This window comes from Stegodyphus dumicola, chromosome X2 (assembly GCF_044657685.1).
Source record: "Stegodyphus dumicola isolate Sdum_Otavi_A_Nest chromosome X2, ASM4465768v1".
NCBI classification, from domain to species: Eukaryota; Metazoa; Arthropoda; class Arachnida; order Araneae; family Eresidae; genus Stegodyphus; species Stegodyphus dumicola.
In genome coordinates this window covers 190,850,503-190,871,334 of record NC_140781.1, presented here as the reverse complement: position 1 = coordinate 190,871,334, position 20,832 = coordinate 190,850,503, and the positions used below count along the sequence as shown (strand labels likewise).

The 20,832-nt window shown below is 32.0% G+C and overlaps 1 protein-coding gene across 4 annotated transcripts in view; it reads right to left on the bottom strand.

Annotated features, from left to right (window-relative positions):
• LOC118183513 (transient-receptor-potential-like protein) overlaps positions 1-20,832 on the bottom strand; it is a 503,203-nt gene that overhangs the window by 67,752 nt on the left and 414,619 nt on the right. For all 4 annotated transcript variants that reach the window (XM_085808846.1, XM_085808848.1, XM_085808847.1 and 1 more), the window contains one exon: positions 9,913-10,408. In XM_085808846.1, coding sequence (XP_085664972.1) covers positions 9,913-10,408 — 496 coding nt within the window. The remainder of the gene's footprint in view (positions 1-9,912; positions 10,409-20,832) is intronic.

The window sequence follows — 20,832 nt, the reverse complement described above, 5'->3', positions numbered from 1 at the left end:
CGATCCCATCGAGTGCGGGTTGCCGGCGACGACATACGCAATGATCGCTATATAAGGGAAGTTGTGGAGCCAGAGGTCCTTCCCATTCTTCGACACATTCCGGGCGCTGTATTTCAGCAGGATAATGCCCTTGCACATGTTTCTCAGACTGCACAAGTTTTGCCTTGTTTAGAGCAAAACAAGGTTTCGCTTCTTCCATGGCCTGCTTTTTCCTCCGAATACATCGGCCATTGATCAGGTCTGGAATTTCATCAGTCGACGACTCCTTCGTACAGGTAGTAGGGCATACAAAGACTGAACTTTGGCGTTAAGTCGAAGCCATATGGGATGCCAGTCCCCGGGATTACTTTCGGAACCTGTATGATTCAACTGTACGACGTGTACAGGCTCTCATTGCTCAGCTTGGAGGACACACAATGAACTGATATCCGACATTTTGTCTCTCTCTCTTTTTGTAAATTTGATCATTGATTTGTACCACTGTCAGTAAATATGTAGAATAAATTTCATCCATGTCCGACAATTCTTTCGTGGCGCTGCATTTTTCACAAACATTAGAAGTCACAGTAAAGTTCCAAATATAAATAACAGTAATAATTCTACAATGTATATAGCGCTAAAAGAAAGAATGATGCAATTATCATATGTAGCTTTCATAAACAGAAAACGTATATACAGTGTGGCTTTATATCCAGAAATTGGGTAAAGGGAGTGCACAGGAAGGTTTAACGTTCATTGGCTGTGACAATGATGCATTAAACAAAATTTTTAGATATTAGATAGTGAGAGATGCAGAAGGAAGGGGAAAGAGAGAATAATCACAATTATAGATGTCAAATCACTCTGGCTGCTCCAGTGTCCAAACTCGAGGTTTGTTTTTCTGCTCTGCTTTGCCGTGAGAAACTTGAAAGACGACAGTATGCCTGCATACTTAGACTGCCGTATTTTTTGCATATGACAAGTATAAAAAACTTTTTGTGTATGGCAACTATGCAAAAAATGTATACTAATATATTTTTATGTATTTTTTCTACATATACTTATACACGTATTGTAAAACTTCCCTAAACCTACATGCTCTTTCATCTGTACGATTTTCAAGTATATTTTTTTATTAGTCTTTGCATAAAACAAAAGATGAATGATATTCCACTTTACATTATTTTGATGAAGACGGATTTCTTTTGTAAATCGAAGAACGGAATAATGTTAAAAGGCGAACTCCCTTAAAACATGGGGGTACCTATATAATATTTTTTAAAGCAATTTTAAATTTAACACCATTTAAAGTTTAAATAATTAACTTGAATTGTTTTTTTGTTAGTGGTGAATGTATTCTAAGAAACGTTGCAATTATAAACAAAATAGATGAAGAAGAAACCTAATAACAATATACGATTATTTTTTTAAATTTAAATCACTTTTGTGGCATAATGATAAAAATTCAACGCTGCGTACTTTCACATGTTCAGATATTTTTAGAGAAAAATGAACCTTATTTAAGGATAGATTTATAATATTGCTGGCTGTACACGCCATCTAAAACATTTAAAACTTCTTCTTTCCAGTCTCGTTTAAGCAATTTATTTTTCAAACGCTGATGGAGAAACTATTTTTAGAATAATAGCAATTTGTCAAGTCAGCCCACTAAAAAATTCTATCAGTAATTTTTTTATTTATGCTTGCAATTAAAAATTAATTATTTTCTATTTAGAGTTTTAAGTTCAGGAAAAAAAAATCCGTTGAGTAAGGTAGTTTGGTATGGATTGGAATTGGAAGAAGGAGAATTAATTTAATTAAGCTCTTAATTGGAAAAGATTTACTTATTTGACTTACATATAGAACTTACATGTATTACATTTACACACACTTGGTAAAGCAAGCTTGTTGATCTAAACTCACTTTTATCAAGAAATGATCACTTGTATTAATTAACACGTAAATGAATAAAATTTTACGTATCAAGTTTCAGTGATAGTACACTGCGAAAAAAAAATGGGTACACTGCGAGCCTAATGAGTCTACATTGGCGCCTGAACTAAATGGGTGGTGGATGATGATTCTCCTCACCCAGTATTTGGCGGTTGGGTCTCCTGGAAACTCCAGTAGCCCTTTAAAAGGGGGAGTATATAAGGTATTTCTCCCTCCTTCTTAGCATGCCTTCGTGGTCTGGTGGTCAGGACGCTGGGCACGTATTCGATTCCATGTTTGCTCATTTTTCATCTCTCCGGCTTTTCCATTTAACCTAATGTCTCTACAAATCCCCAGCTTGTTTACATATGACCTTTCAAAAGAAAAATAAATTGAAAAGTAGCAGATAATATTACTTATTTCAAATAATAAGCTGTCTCCAGAAATGTTTATTCCAAAGCACTTGCTTTTTTAATACTTTATAAAATCGTTCGAAAAATATGTAAGCACTCTCTGTATTTGTTATTAGATGAGCCACCGCCGGAATATATTATATAACTAATAGAATCAATCTAATCCAGAAGCTTTCTTGTTTGTTATTTCTTCGTGCATCTCTGAAAAGACTTATAACAATATCTTATAATTCTAATATTTAACAGACAAATAGTCCCAAACGTTAATATCTGCAGCATCTAGCATTTAGCAGATGCAAAGTTTCAGAGTATTTCCGGTAAATTGCCAAAAGATTTCATTTTGGTATTCTTTCACAATATCCATTTAGCAACAGAAAATTTAAAATATTGTTCACAGTCGTAGGAAATGTTAAGTAACAAAAATAATCTGTTAGCATCCCGTGCAACCGATAACAGTTATGCTGGGTGATTTTAAAATTTCAAAATTCTAAATTAAAATATTTACTCTCAAGATACAGATGAACATACTTAAGCTTAAAATTTTGATAGAGATTTCTAGAGTATCCCACTGACTTTTGATTAATTCTTTTAGAATATTCTAAAAAGAACTTCAGTGTTACAAACGAAAAAGTGTTCTAACAAAGATTCACTGTTTTCTTATGTACGTAGATAGATATAAATGTTTCCGACTTCACACATAAAACCGTTTGGCACTAAGTTTTTCATGCGGACATATAATGACAATAAATAAATACATAAATTTGAAAGCATAATTAATGTATTGTTAATATGTATTATGTTTAGATTAAAGTAAAAACAAAGCCCTATTGGAGTACTGATTTGACTGTATAAATCGAAAATTGTATATTGCATGTAACACAAACACCCACACGGATATACGGGCATGACACAATTCTTAAATTTAATTTCATACCCCTTTACATCTTTTCATTCTGAAATACTGTATATCCACTTTTAATTTTTAAGATAATTTTTTCTGGAGTGGCTTTATTTTAATTCACAGTTGTTTTTCTTAATCAGCTTCTTACTTTGAAGAGGCGCGGATTAGAATTAATGTCAATGCGATGCTAGAACTCTCTGTAGAAAAATATGGAACTAGCCAGAAAATCAATGGGAAGCAAAACTTTCTCTTCTTTTTTTTTCTGATTTCATAACCTTTCAAAAAACTCACTAAAATTTTAACATTTTAACTATTTGAGAGTGGCTTTTATTAAAATTGATTGCCTTTTATTGATTATGCTTTTTACAGTAACAGAAGGTAATCTGATTCATCCTTAAAACCGTTAAAATTTTGTTCATATATATCCAACCATGTACGTGCCTCTACCAAGCCTCTACGTGCAAACAACTGATATCTGAATACTAATAGCTATTTAAATGTAAATGAATACAAAATTAAACAGAGGAAAAGAAAATTAAGAGATGTCTTTAGAGGGCAATTTTACCTTCAGGAAATAGGTCATAATTTTCATCTTCTGCCTCTTTCTGAGGTAAAAAGTGTGCATTCAGTTGAAAAATGCACTTTTAAAGTTTGAAATGTGAGAAAGATAATGCTATGAATGGCATAAAATAGAAGACCCCTTGTGCATGCCTTTTCTCTGAGAGTATAATTAAATGGCTATGTATTTCTAAGCAAAACTAATATGCAAGTGTTAGCTAAAAGTCATGAAATTAGAGTCAAAACTACTCTAATTTCATGATTACTCTTCAAATCCAAGTAAAATCATACTGATCTTCGTTTTATTTTCAGATTATTCCTATGAAAGTTTAAAGGATTGGTGTCAAACAGTAGATAAATATTTAATATTGAGGAAATCTACTACACTGTAAGTTTATTGTTAAAATTGACAGAATCTGCGCTTCAAGAAGTTATGAAACGCCATGAAACGTTTTAGATCAAGAAGAAGAAAATTTCTAAAAGATAAAGGTGGTGGTGGTGGTGTATTTAATTATGGCAAAGCACACTAGGGCTATCTGCCTAAGAGGAGGGATGCCTTTCGTGGAGGACTTTCTAAGGGAAACTGGCTCGTATACACGTTACACATGGGGAAAACCACGAAAACACCCATGCAGCCAGCCCGTTCGCGGGATTCGAACCTCGGACCGAACTACCCGTGTTCAGCGACTTTACCGCTCGGCTGCTGGTGGGCCTCTTTATCAAAAGAAAGGCAAAGAAAAGAAACAAAAAACTAACATATTCAATGATACTAAATCGTTGTAGCGGAAAAAAAATTGAAGTTATAAATTACGGTAAAGAAAATTACTCTTCTTTTTTGAAAAAAAAAAAAAAAAAAAAAAAAAAAAACTGAGCCCATGATTCTATTACACTACACGATTCTAAGCAAAACACGAAGTGTTAGATGTGCAAAAACGCTGCATTTTTCTAGTTATTAAGCTGAAATCTCCCGAAGGAATAACTTTTGGATCTCAAAGTCTTTTCCAATTCAATATTTGTAATTTACAACATTCATACCTTTTTCTTTCATCTTTCCATAAGAATTGCCTAGTTCAGCGTAACAAATTATTTGAATTATAAATAATAATATGGAAATAAAAATTTGGTAAGTTGAAAATGTTCAACTATTCGAATATTCAGCTATCAAAGAACACTTGAAGACAACTGAAAATATATCGATGCTTATTGAACTAGCGTTTTTTTCACGAACAAGAAAACAAGGATAAAAAAGTAATACTATTCGAGTCTATTCATTTACAGATAATGAGAGAAACGGTCTGGAAGGTAATCAGGAAAGGAGAGTACAAAATAAATATTTAAAAAGCATGTAATGATGTCTCTTTCATCAGAAACCTATAACATGTCTGTTCTTAATTATAGCAGCATGGAATCATGTACTTAGGGTGATGGAGATTAGATAACATGCATTCAGAATTACAAAATATTTTTAGGTATTGAAGTTTTGTACCCTGATTATAATATTTAGAACCTTCAGAAAAATGTCGAAACAGAAATGAGCTTCGCAGCTACGAATTAATGAATATTAAACACGGTGCAAAAATGGACAAAGAACGGAGGACCTGATCCTGTTTCTACACAGAAATAATAATAAACATTGATATTTAATGCTGTAACTAACACGCCGATTGGCTGCTTTACAATCGCGTATACAACTAATGAACTTATATCCATTAATTACTTGGACTCCCAAGATAATACCAAGTATTAAAACAGCAAAATTTTGAAAACGCTGATACTTTTATCTCATATGTTAACTATTTGTGTGTTATCTTATATATTAAGAGTTGTCAGTAAGGCGATATCAGAGCGGAACATCAAAGAATATCTACTTTGCCCTTCAAACAAATATTGTATACCACAAATACGTTACGTGTGTTTTGTAACATTTTGCAGAGATGGCTGAACTTGAATCATTTGTAAAATTAATTTCTTTTAAAACGACTTCAAGCAATTACTGTGTTTTACTTAAAGCTTCATAAACTTTATTAGGATAATGCATTTCTACATTTCAAGGGAAGATGGAGCAGATCTTTTCCAAGCTTAAGTTACCACTGAAGCACATATTTAAGGAGAAAAAATTGTCAAACTAATTTAAAGAATCGTACTTAATGGAGCGGTCAAATTTATTTCTCAAATATTATAAACCCAGGCTTTACTTGACCTCTTAAATTCAAAGCATCAAATCATTTTCCTGAAACACGTTGCAAAAGTTAAATACTTAAGAAAAGACAATTTATAAACTAAATGCATTACTACTGGAAAAATGAGAAAATTATAGAGTACAAAAAAGTTTTGTTAATCTTCTCTGTTTAAAGCTTCAAACAGAACTTGTCAAAGGAAAAGTGTTTTGAAGCCTCAAACCAAGTTGATCAACTAGAAAACGTTAACATGTTTTGTTCCAACTCATATTCTTTATTAATTTAATATAAATCTCATTAAATTCATTTCTTTTCCCGACATTTTTCCGTTTTCTATGCCACAGAATGTAAAAAAATTCTTAAAGAAATTACTCCTAAAAATTATAAAACAGAAAATATAAAAATCAAAAATCATCTAAAGGCCTAAAATGGCTAACGCTCAAATGCTAAAGGAAATGCAATAGAATAAAAAAAATAATTTTCAGATATGAAAATTACTTTGAAAGTCCTATTTAAATGCAAAAAACAAAGGCAGACTTGAAAATGTAAATTAATTAAACTTTTTTGCCATTAAAATTTTGTCAAATTTAAAATCTTGTGAAATTATGAAGTAAATGTAAAGATGGAGCAATTATGCTCAAAAAGGAAAAATGCTTAAAACAATTAAAGACTGAACAAAAAAAAAAAAAAAAAAAAAAAAAAAAAAAAAAAAAAAAGAGATATATCCCTCAGTCGACGCAAACGCGGGCAGCAAGTTAAGCTGTGAAAATTCCAGACGCGGAAGGGTTGCCAAAACAAAGTTTCTTTGGCCAAACTTCAAACGAACCTAACAGAGGAGCCTCTAGAAATTTGAAACAGTCTTCAACAACGAATAGTAAAGAACTTCAAACCTGAAACAAGTCAGCGTTATCTTGTTGCTATGCCAATGAAGACTTCAGGAAAAAAAAGGGGGAATTGTGAGGGGGGCGATGGAGGGTCGTTGCCAGAGGTAACCAGTTAGAAAATGGCATCGCTTTCAAGTTGTTTGTTTTAAAAGAGATTTATCCAAAATGGCTAAATGACTAAGTATTTTAACTGAATCTGGCCTCAAAGCAAAGGAAATATGAAAAAATTGTTAGTAAAAGTCGTCATTCTTCACGCAGCCGAGCTTTAAATACGTCTTTAAGAAATGAAATAATCCATTTTGTTTATTAACAGGATAGCTGGCCAGTAAATCTTTAGAATATATAGAGAATATATTCTGATCATAAAAGCCAAATTCAAAGAGAATAGAGAAATTAAGTTACATAATTACACTAAATTACTTCTGAAAGTCATCCACTGGTTCCCTCCTTTGGAGGTTTGGGTAAAAAATTTCATACAACTTTAAACTAATAATTTAAAAATTCAGGTAAATGCCAGCTTTTTTAAAGTATGTGAAATTATGAAATTGGGAATTTGATTTTCTAAGAGGATGTGAATAAAGTATTGTATTTCTTCTTGAAGAAAGTCTGTGTTATTGCAAATTCTTTTTATTCTAAGTAGTTGGGTATTAATTGTATTTATAATGACTTAAACTCATATTTAAATTTGGGGAATACTGTAGAGTTAATGGAGCTTCTGAAAGTGATCAGCATTCATTAGTTACAAATCAGTGGCATCATTTAAATGAAAAGAGAAAATGGCGATTCATTTTTAGATTAAAGGGGGGCGTACAAACACAAATAGAATCAGTAAAGATCTGAATATCCTTTAAAGTTTGATATCAAGAACCTGGAACCGATTTTTCCACTAGTGAATCATCTTGAAAATAGCCTGATCAAGGACGGCCAAGAGCAACAGCTGCATTCGAAGGCCATTTTCTGTCGTCTGCAAGAAACGGTAAAGCGAGTACAAGATAGTTTGGCCACATGACCTTGAATCAACCATTCTATTGCTGCACAAATGTTTGACGAAATTGGCCCTCATATGGGAAAATTAATAGCCTGTGTTTCAGTCACTTTGTCTTCAAAAAGGGCCAGTTTAATGTGGTGCTATTATCATTTTCAGTAGAGCCAAGAGGAATGGAATCGTGTAGGTTTTCACAAGAGTCCAAATATAGCCTGAATGACTATTATAGATTGTTTTCGTCTGGAGGAAGGAAGGAATACACTTGTTACTTTCCTTGTTAATGAAAGACGAAACGATTTCATAATTCACAGTGAAATCATCCAAAATTGCCACACCGAACACTCTTCTGTAATTGGTCACAGATTATGTGGACGAGGTCTTAAAACTCCATGTAATGCTGTTTATGGATGCTTTTGACCTAGAAGTTTTGATAACATCAACAATTGTCTACATCAAGCATCTCTGATATCAGGATGCTTGGAAAAAGAAGATATTAGTCTAACAGAGTGACCGAGTTACCCTCCAAATAAGAACCCAATTCACTATTTGAGAAATGCCCTAAGCCACCGAACTGTAGCGCGCCAAATAACTCTTCGGGTTCTCCAGGATCTGTGAAGTATACTTTTAGAAGAGTGGAGTGCAATTCTCTAAGACCCGATCATTAATTTGGTAAATTCTGCGAAATTAAGATGTAACTTTTGACGTACTGGGGAAACGGTGTAGCACCAGGGTGCCTGGGTCAAGGACCCTACCCCTTGTAGAACAGGTATGTTATTTCGAATGCTGTCATGAGTAAATAGTATATATTTAGAATTATATATATATATATATATATATATATATATATAATTAAATTATGTTTTTAACATTTTTTAAATATTAGAAGAATAGAAATAAGAGATAAATTAAAAGATAAATTTCTAAAAAGACTAAAGTGAGAGAAAACATTCGTATAAATAACAGGCAAAGTAGTATGGTAACGTTAACGTAAATAATAGGCAAAGTAGTGGTTAAGATGTAACGTTTGCATTTCTGTACAATGATGGCACACCATATTAAAGAAAAGGAAATTTATTGCAAAATAGGGATGATTACTTTTAATCGATTTTAAATTTCAGAAAACTTAATTTTAAATTCAATATTTTGAGATTAATCAAATGACAAACATGGGAACTGAAGTTAAGTAATATTGTACAAATTATTTTTAATAGTTTTTCTACAAGTAAGTTTTATTTCTGTCAACATACGTTTATTTTGAAAGCCAATGTAGTAAAATAGTAGTAGTACTTTTCTGTAGGAGAGCTTTAGTTAATTTATATTCCATCAATAACAAAATATTTCACAAGAAGAATAAATGCCCTTTTTTAAAATATTACATTGCTTAAAAATATTGCTAAATACTATTGCATAGCATCTACAAAAAGAAAACTTCCGCAATAAATTATGTTTCAAGAATTTACGAGAGTGCATTTTTGTACTTCAGATTATACTTTAAGATAACGAAAACACCGACTTAGCAAGAAAAGTATTTTACTTCATTTACAATTTTTAATGTAAGATTTGCTACTTGTTTGAAAAAGGTTTAAGAACCTTTTAGATTCTTCAAATTAAAGCTGAAGGAAAACGATTCTTCACTTTACCTAACTTTGACAGAGGGAACATTAATATATCATGGGAATAACTAAATTTTATAATTTTAAGATTACTAAATGACGACATGAGACACAAAAAGCAAAATTAAATCTATTTATGTAACAAAAAATTTATCTTTCTATTTTAAGCTTATCTTTATGCTTTTGTTAAGTGCTTTTAAAGATTCTGCAACGATACTTTAATAAAAAGAAAACATAGTTATTTTGAAAAGAGTATTTACTAAAACCATATGAAAATGGCTTTTTACGAATGTGTAGACATATTATAATTTATTTATGAAATTTATCAGCGCTTCTTTTTGAGTTAAAATCATCCTTACTAAACATACTTCAGCTTTACAGAATTATTAACATTATAATGTAATGTTTACTTAATTCAAAAATAAGCATTTTCATTACAGAAAATGCATAAAAATATGCTGTCCACTTACGTCATAAATGCATCCGGGTTGTACTGACAATTGAAGGTGATATTTTCTCCAGCAACCACTTTTGTTTCACAAAATTCCGTGTTGGAGTCGTAATACCAGTACAGCTGATTAAGGCCACAAGCAAAAGAAGTTAGCACGAGAAAAAATATGAACAGAAATTTGGCAATATCGATGATCATGCATCCTAAGGAAATCTGAAGTGGCCCCAGATGAGGATTCGTCTGAAACAAATAGATGATTCTTGCAAAACTAAAGACGTTGGCAACAGCGAAGACACCTTCAGCTATGAGAGAAGGGTCATTGCCTGGCCATAACGCACGTTGGAGAACTCTTGGGCCGTAACGTCCACTTTGGACCTGAATATAAGCGACCCCTTTCAACGAAAAGGTAGTCAAATACAAGCTTAACATTATGAAGTCTAACCAATTCCACCACTGACGAACGTACGCCTTCAGTCCTTCTTCCCAGAGTTGTTTGCACTCCGCCCAGACCATTCCTAAAGGAATAAGAACATATTATTGAGCTTTTCTAACAGTAGAATTTTATAGAAAATTAAAATATTATCAAGTGAAAAATGTGAATCATATCATATATATATATTAAATCCTATAGAGTAAATTTAAAGCAATGACGGCAATAGTATTTATATTACTTCTTAACTCAAACAGCATATTGTAAATTCCACTTTGGGTAATAGATAGACATCAAATTAAAAAAAGAATTCTCATAGCATAAAGGTTATAGATTGAGATCTATAATATTGATTCAGATGTAGTATCAACTTTTCGTTTACCGACAATTGATACGTAGAAAATTTATCTAAAAATTTTAAAAAATTGTAAATTGATCGTTTATTTTTCAAATTTTTCTTCTAAACTGACACTTAACACTTCCTACTCACAGGATTCAAATAATTAGGCTATGTTATATCTGCTTTATAATTACCTTCAATTGAAGGTGTATCAGTTTAAGAACTTACTAGGTGCTTTTAGAAATGAAGTTTCTTAGCATAGAGGCTTCATATTTTTCTGGATGATTTAAGCTGCATAATTAGGGATAGATTTCATTTACAAAAAATATAAATTGTTGTTCAGCTGTGTTAAATTCAGAATTTTTTCCCAGATATTTCACTTTAAATTAAAGAATATCTCTTATCTAAAATCTGAAATCCTTACTTTTCAGCTGAGGTTCATGAAACACTTCTTTAGAACTTTTTTTAATTTCTTGGTACTTTATCCATAACACGTCGAAGCTCGTGAATAGGAGAATTCCGTGAACGCATAGCAGCTATTGACTAAACTGAATTTTTTAAATAAAGGAAAAATACACGAGGGATATCTACCTAAACTCCATCAGCCCCAACCCATTTTTAACTGAACATGCAAAGAACAAACATGGCGAAATGAGTGGCGAAAAACATGGCGAACAAAAATAAGAAGGCAACGCCCAGTAAGAGCACTTAGTGAAAGAAAATAAGGGTTTTCTGGATAAAGACGTTTCCCAGATATTTCACTTTAAATTAAAGAATATCTCTTATCTAAAATCTGAAATCCTTACTTTTCAGCTGAGGTTCATGAAACACTTCTTTAGAACGTTTTTTTAATTTCTTGGTACTTTATCCATAACACGTCGAAGCTCGTGAATAGGAGAATTCCGTGAACGCATAGCAGCTATTGACTAAACTGAATTTTTTAAATAAAGGAAAAATACACGAGGGCTATCTACCTAAACTCCATCAGCCCCAACCCATTTTTAACTGAACATGCAAAGAACAAACATGGCGAAATGAGTGGCGAAAAACATGGCGAACAAAAATAAGAAGGCAACGCCCAGTAAGAGCACTTAGTGAAAGAAAATAAGGGTTTTCTGGATAAAGACGTATCTAACATCGAAAGTCAATAAACAGAACTTACGGTCGCCAAAACAACGAAGTCACTATGAAATTAAACAATATATTTTCTGTTAATAACACCGTTGTTCAGGATAAAGAGCAAAATGATTTTAAGAAATATAGAGAAACCTTGGTTTACAAATTTAATTTGTTCTCAAAGATATTTCGTCAACCTAAACAATTGTTTCCATAGGAATTAATGTAAAATGGAGTATTTCGTTCACGGACTCCAAAGAATTGCGTAGAAAAGAGTACTTTATTCGTAAGTTTGCAATGCAAAATCAGTGGGATTTATTAAATCTGATACATATATGATATTAACATGTATGCAATGTTAACACAATTCTAAACATAATAAAGCAGGAAAACTTACTACACAAACATATCTGTCTATCTATCTCTATATATAAGAGACATTTTATCGTATCTGTACAAAGAAGTTGACGACATATGCCGAAAACAATAAAGAAACGATGGTACAAAATATTACTGCTTGAAAAGGAATCGTTTTCCGTAAACATATGAGGTAGCTACTGCCTTTGAGAAATTTTTAAAAATATTTTCTTAGTAAAGGTGTTCTCTGGAATCGTTGGACCTTAGTTCCATTGAAACCTTATCTAACGCGATTTATTTCTGTGCACACTTCAAACGTTCGAAACCAAGAAATGGCATAATGATAGAAAACATTATGTTACAGCTTTCTACTGGTTTATCGGGTTGTTACTATCGGTAACGTTCTATGGAGCTTTGCATCTTATTTTGTGGATCAAATTAACTGGGAAAATCATCCCTTCATTCTTTTCCTGAAGACATTTCATCCACAATCATCTTTTCTTGCTGCCTACTAAACGCTAAATCGGCTGCACCCAGCAAAGCCGAGCTTAGAAATATCAGTATAAATCGAAAGGTGTCTAACACTGACTAGAGAGCTAAATTCAAACACGCAGCATAAACTAGGAACTAACTCCGCTACTACTCATTTCGAACTCCTGAAACGCATCTTAAATACTGCTTCTGAAACACGTTTAGATTAGCATACTACGCCATTAAAAATTTACATTGTGGCAGGAAACTGAAATCAGGAAGGAAGGGAAAGTAAAACTAAAAATAATTGGTTAGAAAATAAGGTCTTTACAACATTACCAGTTTGTTTTTAACTTTCTCATAATCAGAAATCTTAGCCGACAATAAAGTTATCCCAGAATCCTTTTCACTATTAAAGTCAGTATAATTATGGAATGAAAAGGGATATAGCAGTGAAATAATGTTTGTACAGATCGATAATCAACGTATTCAGACTTATCCCTGCAAATTTGAGTAATGAATTTTAACATCTAAAGGTAATAAACCAGGGAGTCTGAATCTTGCATCGCCTGGATTGCCATTAAATTATTATTATAAAAACGTTTCTAGTGATTTCAAGATGTTGTAGAATTAGGTTATTTGAATATGGCAAAGCCACGATGGCTATCTGCATTAAAGACGAGATGCCTTCGTGAAGGACTTCGTTCGACCCAAAAGCAGTTTGAACTATTAGTATTCAATAATCTTAACTACTTGGCCACTGGTGGGGCTGATAGACATAGGAGATAGCACAAATATAGTAAGGAGGTCTCATATAGTCTTCATTTTGTTCTTCATAAACTAACTTGAAAATACGTTCACATTTGGCCTTAGCTTTAATAGCATTGATACACTTTATAACTGAATTTAGTACTTCATTTAGAACAGGCCAATTGTTTTTAGCTACCAGGTTTTTTTCTATGAATAACATAATGCACAAGAAGCATTTCTGGATTCTCATCTTTTATCAATTTTAAGCAACCCTTTCTCTTATTCCGTGCTTCATTTTATTTTTCAACCATCATATTAGGAGCACCATCTGCAGTACAAGATGTATTATATCTTTTATTGGCATATTTTTTATATCTCAGTAAATTTAGCTTACTATAAATATCTTTGGAGGCAATGGTGCTTTCTAATGATTTACAGAACATTTCTTCAGCAAAATCCCTATTATGAATATATCTTACATAAGTTACAAGTATGGCTTTACTGTCTCTCAAAGTTGGTTCATTCATTTGCACTGAAAATTTTCTTGTATTTAGCTTTTCAACAAGTTGTTTTCAATATCTTCACTCATTTCATCTTTCTTCTGCAAACAGTATTGTTATTTAGTGGCATAGCTTTAACATCATTGTCATCTTTTTCTAGAGCAATTTTAAATGCTGATATTGATGGTTTGATTAAATTCTCCGCTATAGTACGGCTTTTCCCAGATTAAGCGACGAGTAATGAAATTTCATAAATAGCATCAAAAGTACGATTAACAGTTGCATTATGAGCAGTAAATAGAGACTTTAATATTACTCTTTTTTCAAAATTTTTCCTCAAAGTGTGAAAATAATTCAAATCTGAATTAATATCAGCAATATGTTTCGCCTTCAAATGTGCCTCAAGACGATCTAGTTTCATTGATTCGTTGGTCAGGCATTATTGGCATAAAAGACAGAAGTTGACCGTTTATGCACCGGGTGTGAAACCAAATTTTAAATATGCCTCCAAATACCGACGATTTTTTTTTTCTTGCTTGCACTCCTCATTTCACTAAGGTCTGAAAGAAATCAATACAAACAAAGCTGAAAGCAGCTGCTGTTGCCATTCAAGGAAAGAATAATATACCGGTTGCCATTTCTAGAGTAAAAAATAAAATAAATTCGTTGGCTGAAATGTGCGAGAAACGTCTGGAAAGCATAATCTGTCAGTTATTTAAATGCCTTTTAAAAGCATTTAAATGTCCGTGTCTACAGCCAGAATTCTTTATAAAATATTTAAAATGCACCGCAATTTAAAAACTTTTTTACGTATACATTATTTATATTTTTCTTTATGTTGGGGAATAAAAAATGAAATTTCGAAAATTTTGACTTCATGAAGCATATTTAGAAATTTGAACGTCCTTTGTTCCCTTTTACTCTGTGCGAGTCTATTTTCGATTTGCCCCTTTTAACAGTCGCATTGCCCCCTTGTGGGGCGTGGGCCTCCACGTTGGGAAACACTGACCTAAAGTGAATAGATGCGTTGCGTACTAGATCAATCAAGAATAAATCCTCAAAATGCAAAGTAAAAATAATAGCATACGTCAAAGAGGAAACAAAAGCAAAGCAAAATTATAAAGCGTATAATAATTTAAAACAAAAAAGTCGAAAATAACGAAGCATAATTATTGCAGTCAAAGCAGTAGGTAACAAAGTTAAACAAATGCTTCCAAATGGGGAAAAAATTCACCATAGGAAGCAGAAACAACTTTTCAAAAGCATCAAAAATCAAAGGAAGAATTTATATTTTTTAATATAGAAGTTATAAAAAGTAAAAATATCTACATATCAATAGTGATTATTTAGTTACCTGACCATCTTGGAGTCTGCTGTGTCCACAAACTCCTTACCTAGCTTTCATTTTCGCAACTGTGGGCGTGGACATAAATTTCCAGTTTCATAAATGTTTTTAATGACGCAGATTTTCATGTTCGAGCATTTTAAATTAAAAATACAAGTTTTCTGGAAAATATGAAATCAACTTTTTATATGTTTTCCCGGTCACTATACTGATATTTAAGGAAATTTTATACTCATGTAAAGTAAAATGCAAAATGTGTGACTGGCGTTCAATACATTTGATGAAGATGTTTAATTTTAAAGTTGGAGATCGTATTCAGAAGCCGTACATAAATTGAAGAGGGAGAGCGTTTCATTTATACATAATTAAATATCAATTTAGAAAGAGGTTTTGGGTGTTAACAGATTAAATGTTGAACATTTCTATGAAGTTTAACGTAAAAGAATTGAAAAATATATATATTTTTTCAAACAGGAGATCTTATTCACAGAATCTTAAACAATTCGTATCCCAGAAAACACCGGCAGACGTCAGTATCGGCACATATCCAACTTGTAACAGTATTTATGAAAATTATTTCTCGTTTATGGAATTTTTTTCGTATGCTTATTAGATTCCGATTCCAAAGTAGTAAAACTTCAACAGGGTATTAACGTATTTTTAAAGGTTGTTAACTTATAAATCATTTGTCTGACAGCTTTTTCACCATACCAGTTGCAACAAAATTAGAAATTAAAGAAAGTTTGTGAATTATTGTGTTTCATTAAAGAATGTGAACAACAAACACGCAATGGGTATCAGTAAAATTAAAAGACTACTGTTGAATACAAACTTTATTTCACAAAAATATTTCTGTTAGTTTAACTTGTAAAACACAAAGGAATATCACTGAATATCACATTTAAAGGGAAAAAATGAAACTTAAATTATTCTAGCTAACTCATGAACCGTCCCCTGAAGGCATGGTTAAAATCATGTCAAATACCCAAAATACTGAAATTAAATTCTCGGTCAATTTTTTGTTGTGTGACAGTCAAAATGTTTATTTTTTATTTTTTGTGGTGAGTACGAAGTTTCCTTAAATATAAGTACAGGGACCAGGAGATCGTATAAAAAATTGGATCTCGTAATTTACATAAAATTAATTTTTTAAATTAAAAAAATTCAAAGCCTAAATATTTGCATCATTTAAAACATTTTTCTGAGTGAAGGATATATTTATGAATAAAGGTTATGAGGTATTTTAGCACACTCGGCGCGTAATCGAGTGTACTAACCGGCGCGTAATCGAGTGTGCTAACCGGCGCGTAATCGAGAGGTCCAGGTTCGAGTCTCGGTGAGGACAGCGCTCATTTTTTGTACTTCCCACTTCATAAATCGTAATGACTCTGTAGTGGCACCCGAACTAAAAGGTAGTGGATGATGATTCTTCACCAGGATTTGGCTACTAAGTCTCTCAATCCCCAGTCGCCCTTTAAAAAGGGAGTATATAAGGTATTTTCTCCAACCTTTCTGTATGCCTTCGTAGAGCACTCGGCGCGCATTCAAGAAGTCCAGGTTCGAGTCCCGGCTAAGCCTATTGCACATTTTTCACGTCTTCCTGCTTCAGAAATCCTAATGACTCTGTAAGGTCGCGAAAATAAAGGTCGGGTAAGGACCTTTGTTTACACAGTATATATATCCGCAAGTCCGTTCCGGGGCTTTATTTTCGCAACCGTTGGTCGCAGACATATATTTCTAATAACACACATTGCATGTACATACGTATATGGTATGTGTGTACATATACATGCATGTAAATATAAATGCACGCATATACGTATGAATGAATGAAATATATGTATGTACATATATTTCATTCATACATATAATATTGTCGATGCTATTGCTGAAGGCAAAATTCAACCCCCCCCAAAAAAAATACAGGAATTTGAAACAAAAATACAGAGAAAGAATATGAAAACTCGTATTATGAATAACAATAATGAATGGATAAAAAGAAAAGAATATTATTTATTTTTCTGCCCATTATAACGTTTTTACCTGTCAATACAATGACTTAAGACGTTACAATGGGGAAAACTGAGAGAACTAATATTCAGTATTTTAAAATACATATATGTTATATATTAATCCTTTTATTTTTTATGGTTGCTTTGAACATGAATTTCGATTCTAGCGGTCATTTAAAAAAAAAAAAAAAGCCAAACGTTTACTGTTGTCACTGCGCATTTGTGAATTTAAAACTTTAATACTTTTATTAGCCGAAGGAAAACAAGAAAACTTTTAATCTTGAAGTTATCTTAGATAAGGTTTGATGCTTGGTTTAGTAATAAAATAAAAATTCTTTGCTTTTAGACTTATATTGCATTAATGGACCACTTGGTGATTTTTGTTTAGCGAAAAGGCTTAAAGCATTTGCCGTAATAGTAAATAAATAATTGCTAGATTTCAATATTTGAATACGTTTTTAATTTGCGTATGCCCCAAGCCAAAAAATATCCGCTAATTAATGTAACGTGTTAGATTCTGCCCTGTCATTAGCCTCATAAATAAGCCATACAAAGACCTGCCGTTTAATCTGCTCCAGATCGATTTGATGGCAGAACCATTTATTCCCCGGAACAAAGCACGCTAAAGGAGTTCCAAAAAATTGCATGAGCTCTCTTTGATAAAAATGTACCATGGGGACATCTGCTAAAGGCCTTTCAAACCATTTCGGACTTTGTAAAGAAATAATGACTTCTGACTCGGATACGCTTAACATATTATTACATAGTGGCTAGAATGCAAAATGTCATATAATTTCAGAAAGTATAATATCATATATAGGAGCGTAAATATTAGAATAAATGTCCTGGGATAAAGTGCGACTATTTAATTTTGATATGTTACTTAGACAAGGTTATTAAATCTGAAGGAATATAATGCATACATGTATGAATGGTCCTCTGAAAACTCACAAAATCTGCTGTAATATAATGCGCGTGTATTGATTGTCAATTTTGAAAGTTAAGAAATTTAATTATTAAGGAGATTTCCTGTCTGTTATAATAAACTGATTGGGAGAATAAATTCGAATGAGAAAATAACGCATATAATATCACGTCTTCCTTAATCTTCCTTAAGTAAGTATAACAAAATTTAACGTTTTTTATATTTATTTCAGTTAGTGACCTACCCACTGGCATAGGTGGGCAGATGGAGCTGTCTGTTCTGGGCGGTGTATTTTAGAAGGCCGGGTTTTATACGTAAAATATTAATTATTAGATGTTATTCATGTGGATCGTAGAAGCAGGTGAAGAGTAAGGAGAGTCTTAATTGCCATATGGAATTGAATTTAGAAGAAAAACAGTTGCTACGCTAGGTATTGTGTTTAAAGAAATTAATACGAGATTTCAACAGCCATATACTCTTGTTAGATCTTCTTTATTTCGCAGATAGATTTGATTGTAAAATAGGAATATCTACTGATTCGTGATGATGATAACATTAATAAGGAAGAATTAATCGTTAAGAGAAAAATATTTCAGAGTTTTATTTCCGTTATTGCTCGGTAAAACGAGATAGAGAAGTGGAGAAGTGGACATTTTGAATCATTACAGTTTATTCTAAAATGCAGTCTCAAGAACAAAGTTCTAAATATTTCAGTACTTCAGCGAACTTTGTTGCTAGCTTGTTTACTAGTTGTGAGAAGAATTTTACAAATAAAAATAATTCATAAATAAAATGTATTAAGACCTGGAAATGTATATTTTTCATTTAAGAAATCTTTTTATACAGTCTACATAATAGCAACTGGAAAAATAAAATAGATTTCTTCAATATCATTAATGAGAGTGCGCGATAAAAATGCAAAATATTAGTATAATTTAAAATGCTAGAATTAAAGTTTTACGTCAAAAATAAATAGAGTTTTATTTGGTTTCCTATATGCAGTTTTGCCTTTTTCAGTTATTTACTTGCGTATCGAGAAGAGCTGCAAATTAAAGAGCTACACAGGCGGAAAACACAGGGATCTCTTCGGGCGTCAAAAGCTCTAGCTACGCTACTGGATCTACAAATGAACTTAGAAATCTATCATTTGTAGTTTGAAGAATGCAAATGCTTCCAACTAAATTTCTAACTAAAGAAATTTAGCTTTTTATTAGTCAGATTTCTCAAGTTTTCCACAAATTTAGGACAAGTAGAAACAAAGTAAAGTTTTTCGGACAGCTTACAGGAGTCTAAGCATTTTGTGAGAACCTTTCAATGGTTAACAAAAACATTGTTTATCGTTCGACAACATCATTTGGTTTTCAAGTATATCGATACTTTCTTGTTGTTTTCAAGTATATCGATACTTTCTTGTTGTTTTCAAGTATATCGATACTTTCTTGTTGTTTTCAAGTATATCGATACTTTCTTGTTCTTGGCTATTTGACTTGCATATGACAGAATGCTAGACAAAATAATTTATTAAATGTTGAACACATGTAAAATAACGTTCATATGAGGAGATATAATAAGTTTCCTTATGTGCATTGTAGTAGCACATCCTTAGTACAAAGTTCCAATAAGCTACCCAACTGTCGAATTTTATGTATTTAAATAAGTCCAAAGAGTTTTTATTTTGTAAAATTAGAAAAATGTTTTCTGTACTTGAATTTATTTACTCGCAACAGTCCCTTGGCTGGTAGCCAATTGGCCTATCAATACGTTTTTAGCAAACTCTGAAATTTTTTTTCTGCATAAAGCTGCAGGAGATATGAAACTAGCCAACTCTGAAGTATTCTATCGAATTTTAAATCTTCAGTCAACTATTTCTCATTTTTATCTCTTATCTACATCTCTAAAGAAAAGCATGATGAAGTTTACTGAATTTAGGTTGGGGGAGGGAGGGAAGGAATAGGACTGTAGCCAGTAAGCTCAGAGTTATCAAAAGATTCTGTTTGACATCATGTTTGCAGAGCTAGGTTCAGCAAAGTAAGATTTATTTCTATTTATGTCAAACTTATTTCAAATATTTCATCACTTAATATAACATTTCGGGTATTTTAAAACTTACAAAGATATGAGGTATGAGGTAATCCATTTCACTGATTAGTATAAACACAGCCCAATTTTAAGTATTGAAAAGAATTAGTCCTTAAAACTTTTGAACTTAGCTAAAGTTACCTCTTTTTTTCTTTGAGTTATTGATTTCTTCTCTTTCAACTTTTCTTTTCGGTTATAAATCCCCTTTACAAATTTTACATATTAGATTGTTATGTATTTGTATATGTATATAATTTATATTGATTTAGTAAATAAATTATTATTATCTTACTTTGCAGCTATTGCGCAAGTATTAGAAAAACTTGTTTTCGAATTCAATGAATTTTAGGTCATCTATCTCTCTCTCTCTATATATATATAAAAGATTAAATTAGCAGCTTAAATGCCTTTCTATATTCTAAAAGTAGTAATCTCTATTTGCACTGCATCATTGCGAGATTATTCTATGTCATATGATTCTTACGTAATTCTGATGATGAAAATGGAACTAAAACTCAAACAGCCAATAGCAATTTTAACAGCAGTATTAACTATCCAAGCAAAATGCACTGCGAACCAAAACTAATTCAGTCTGAATTAAGATTTCTCCCTGA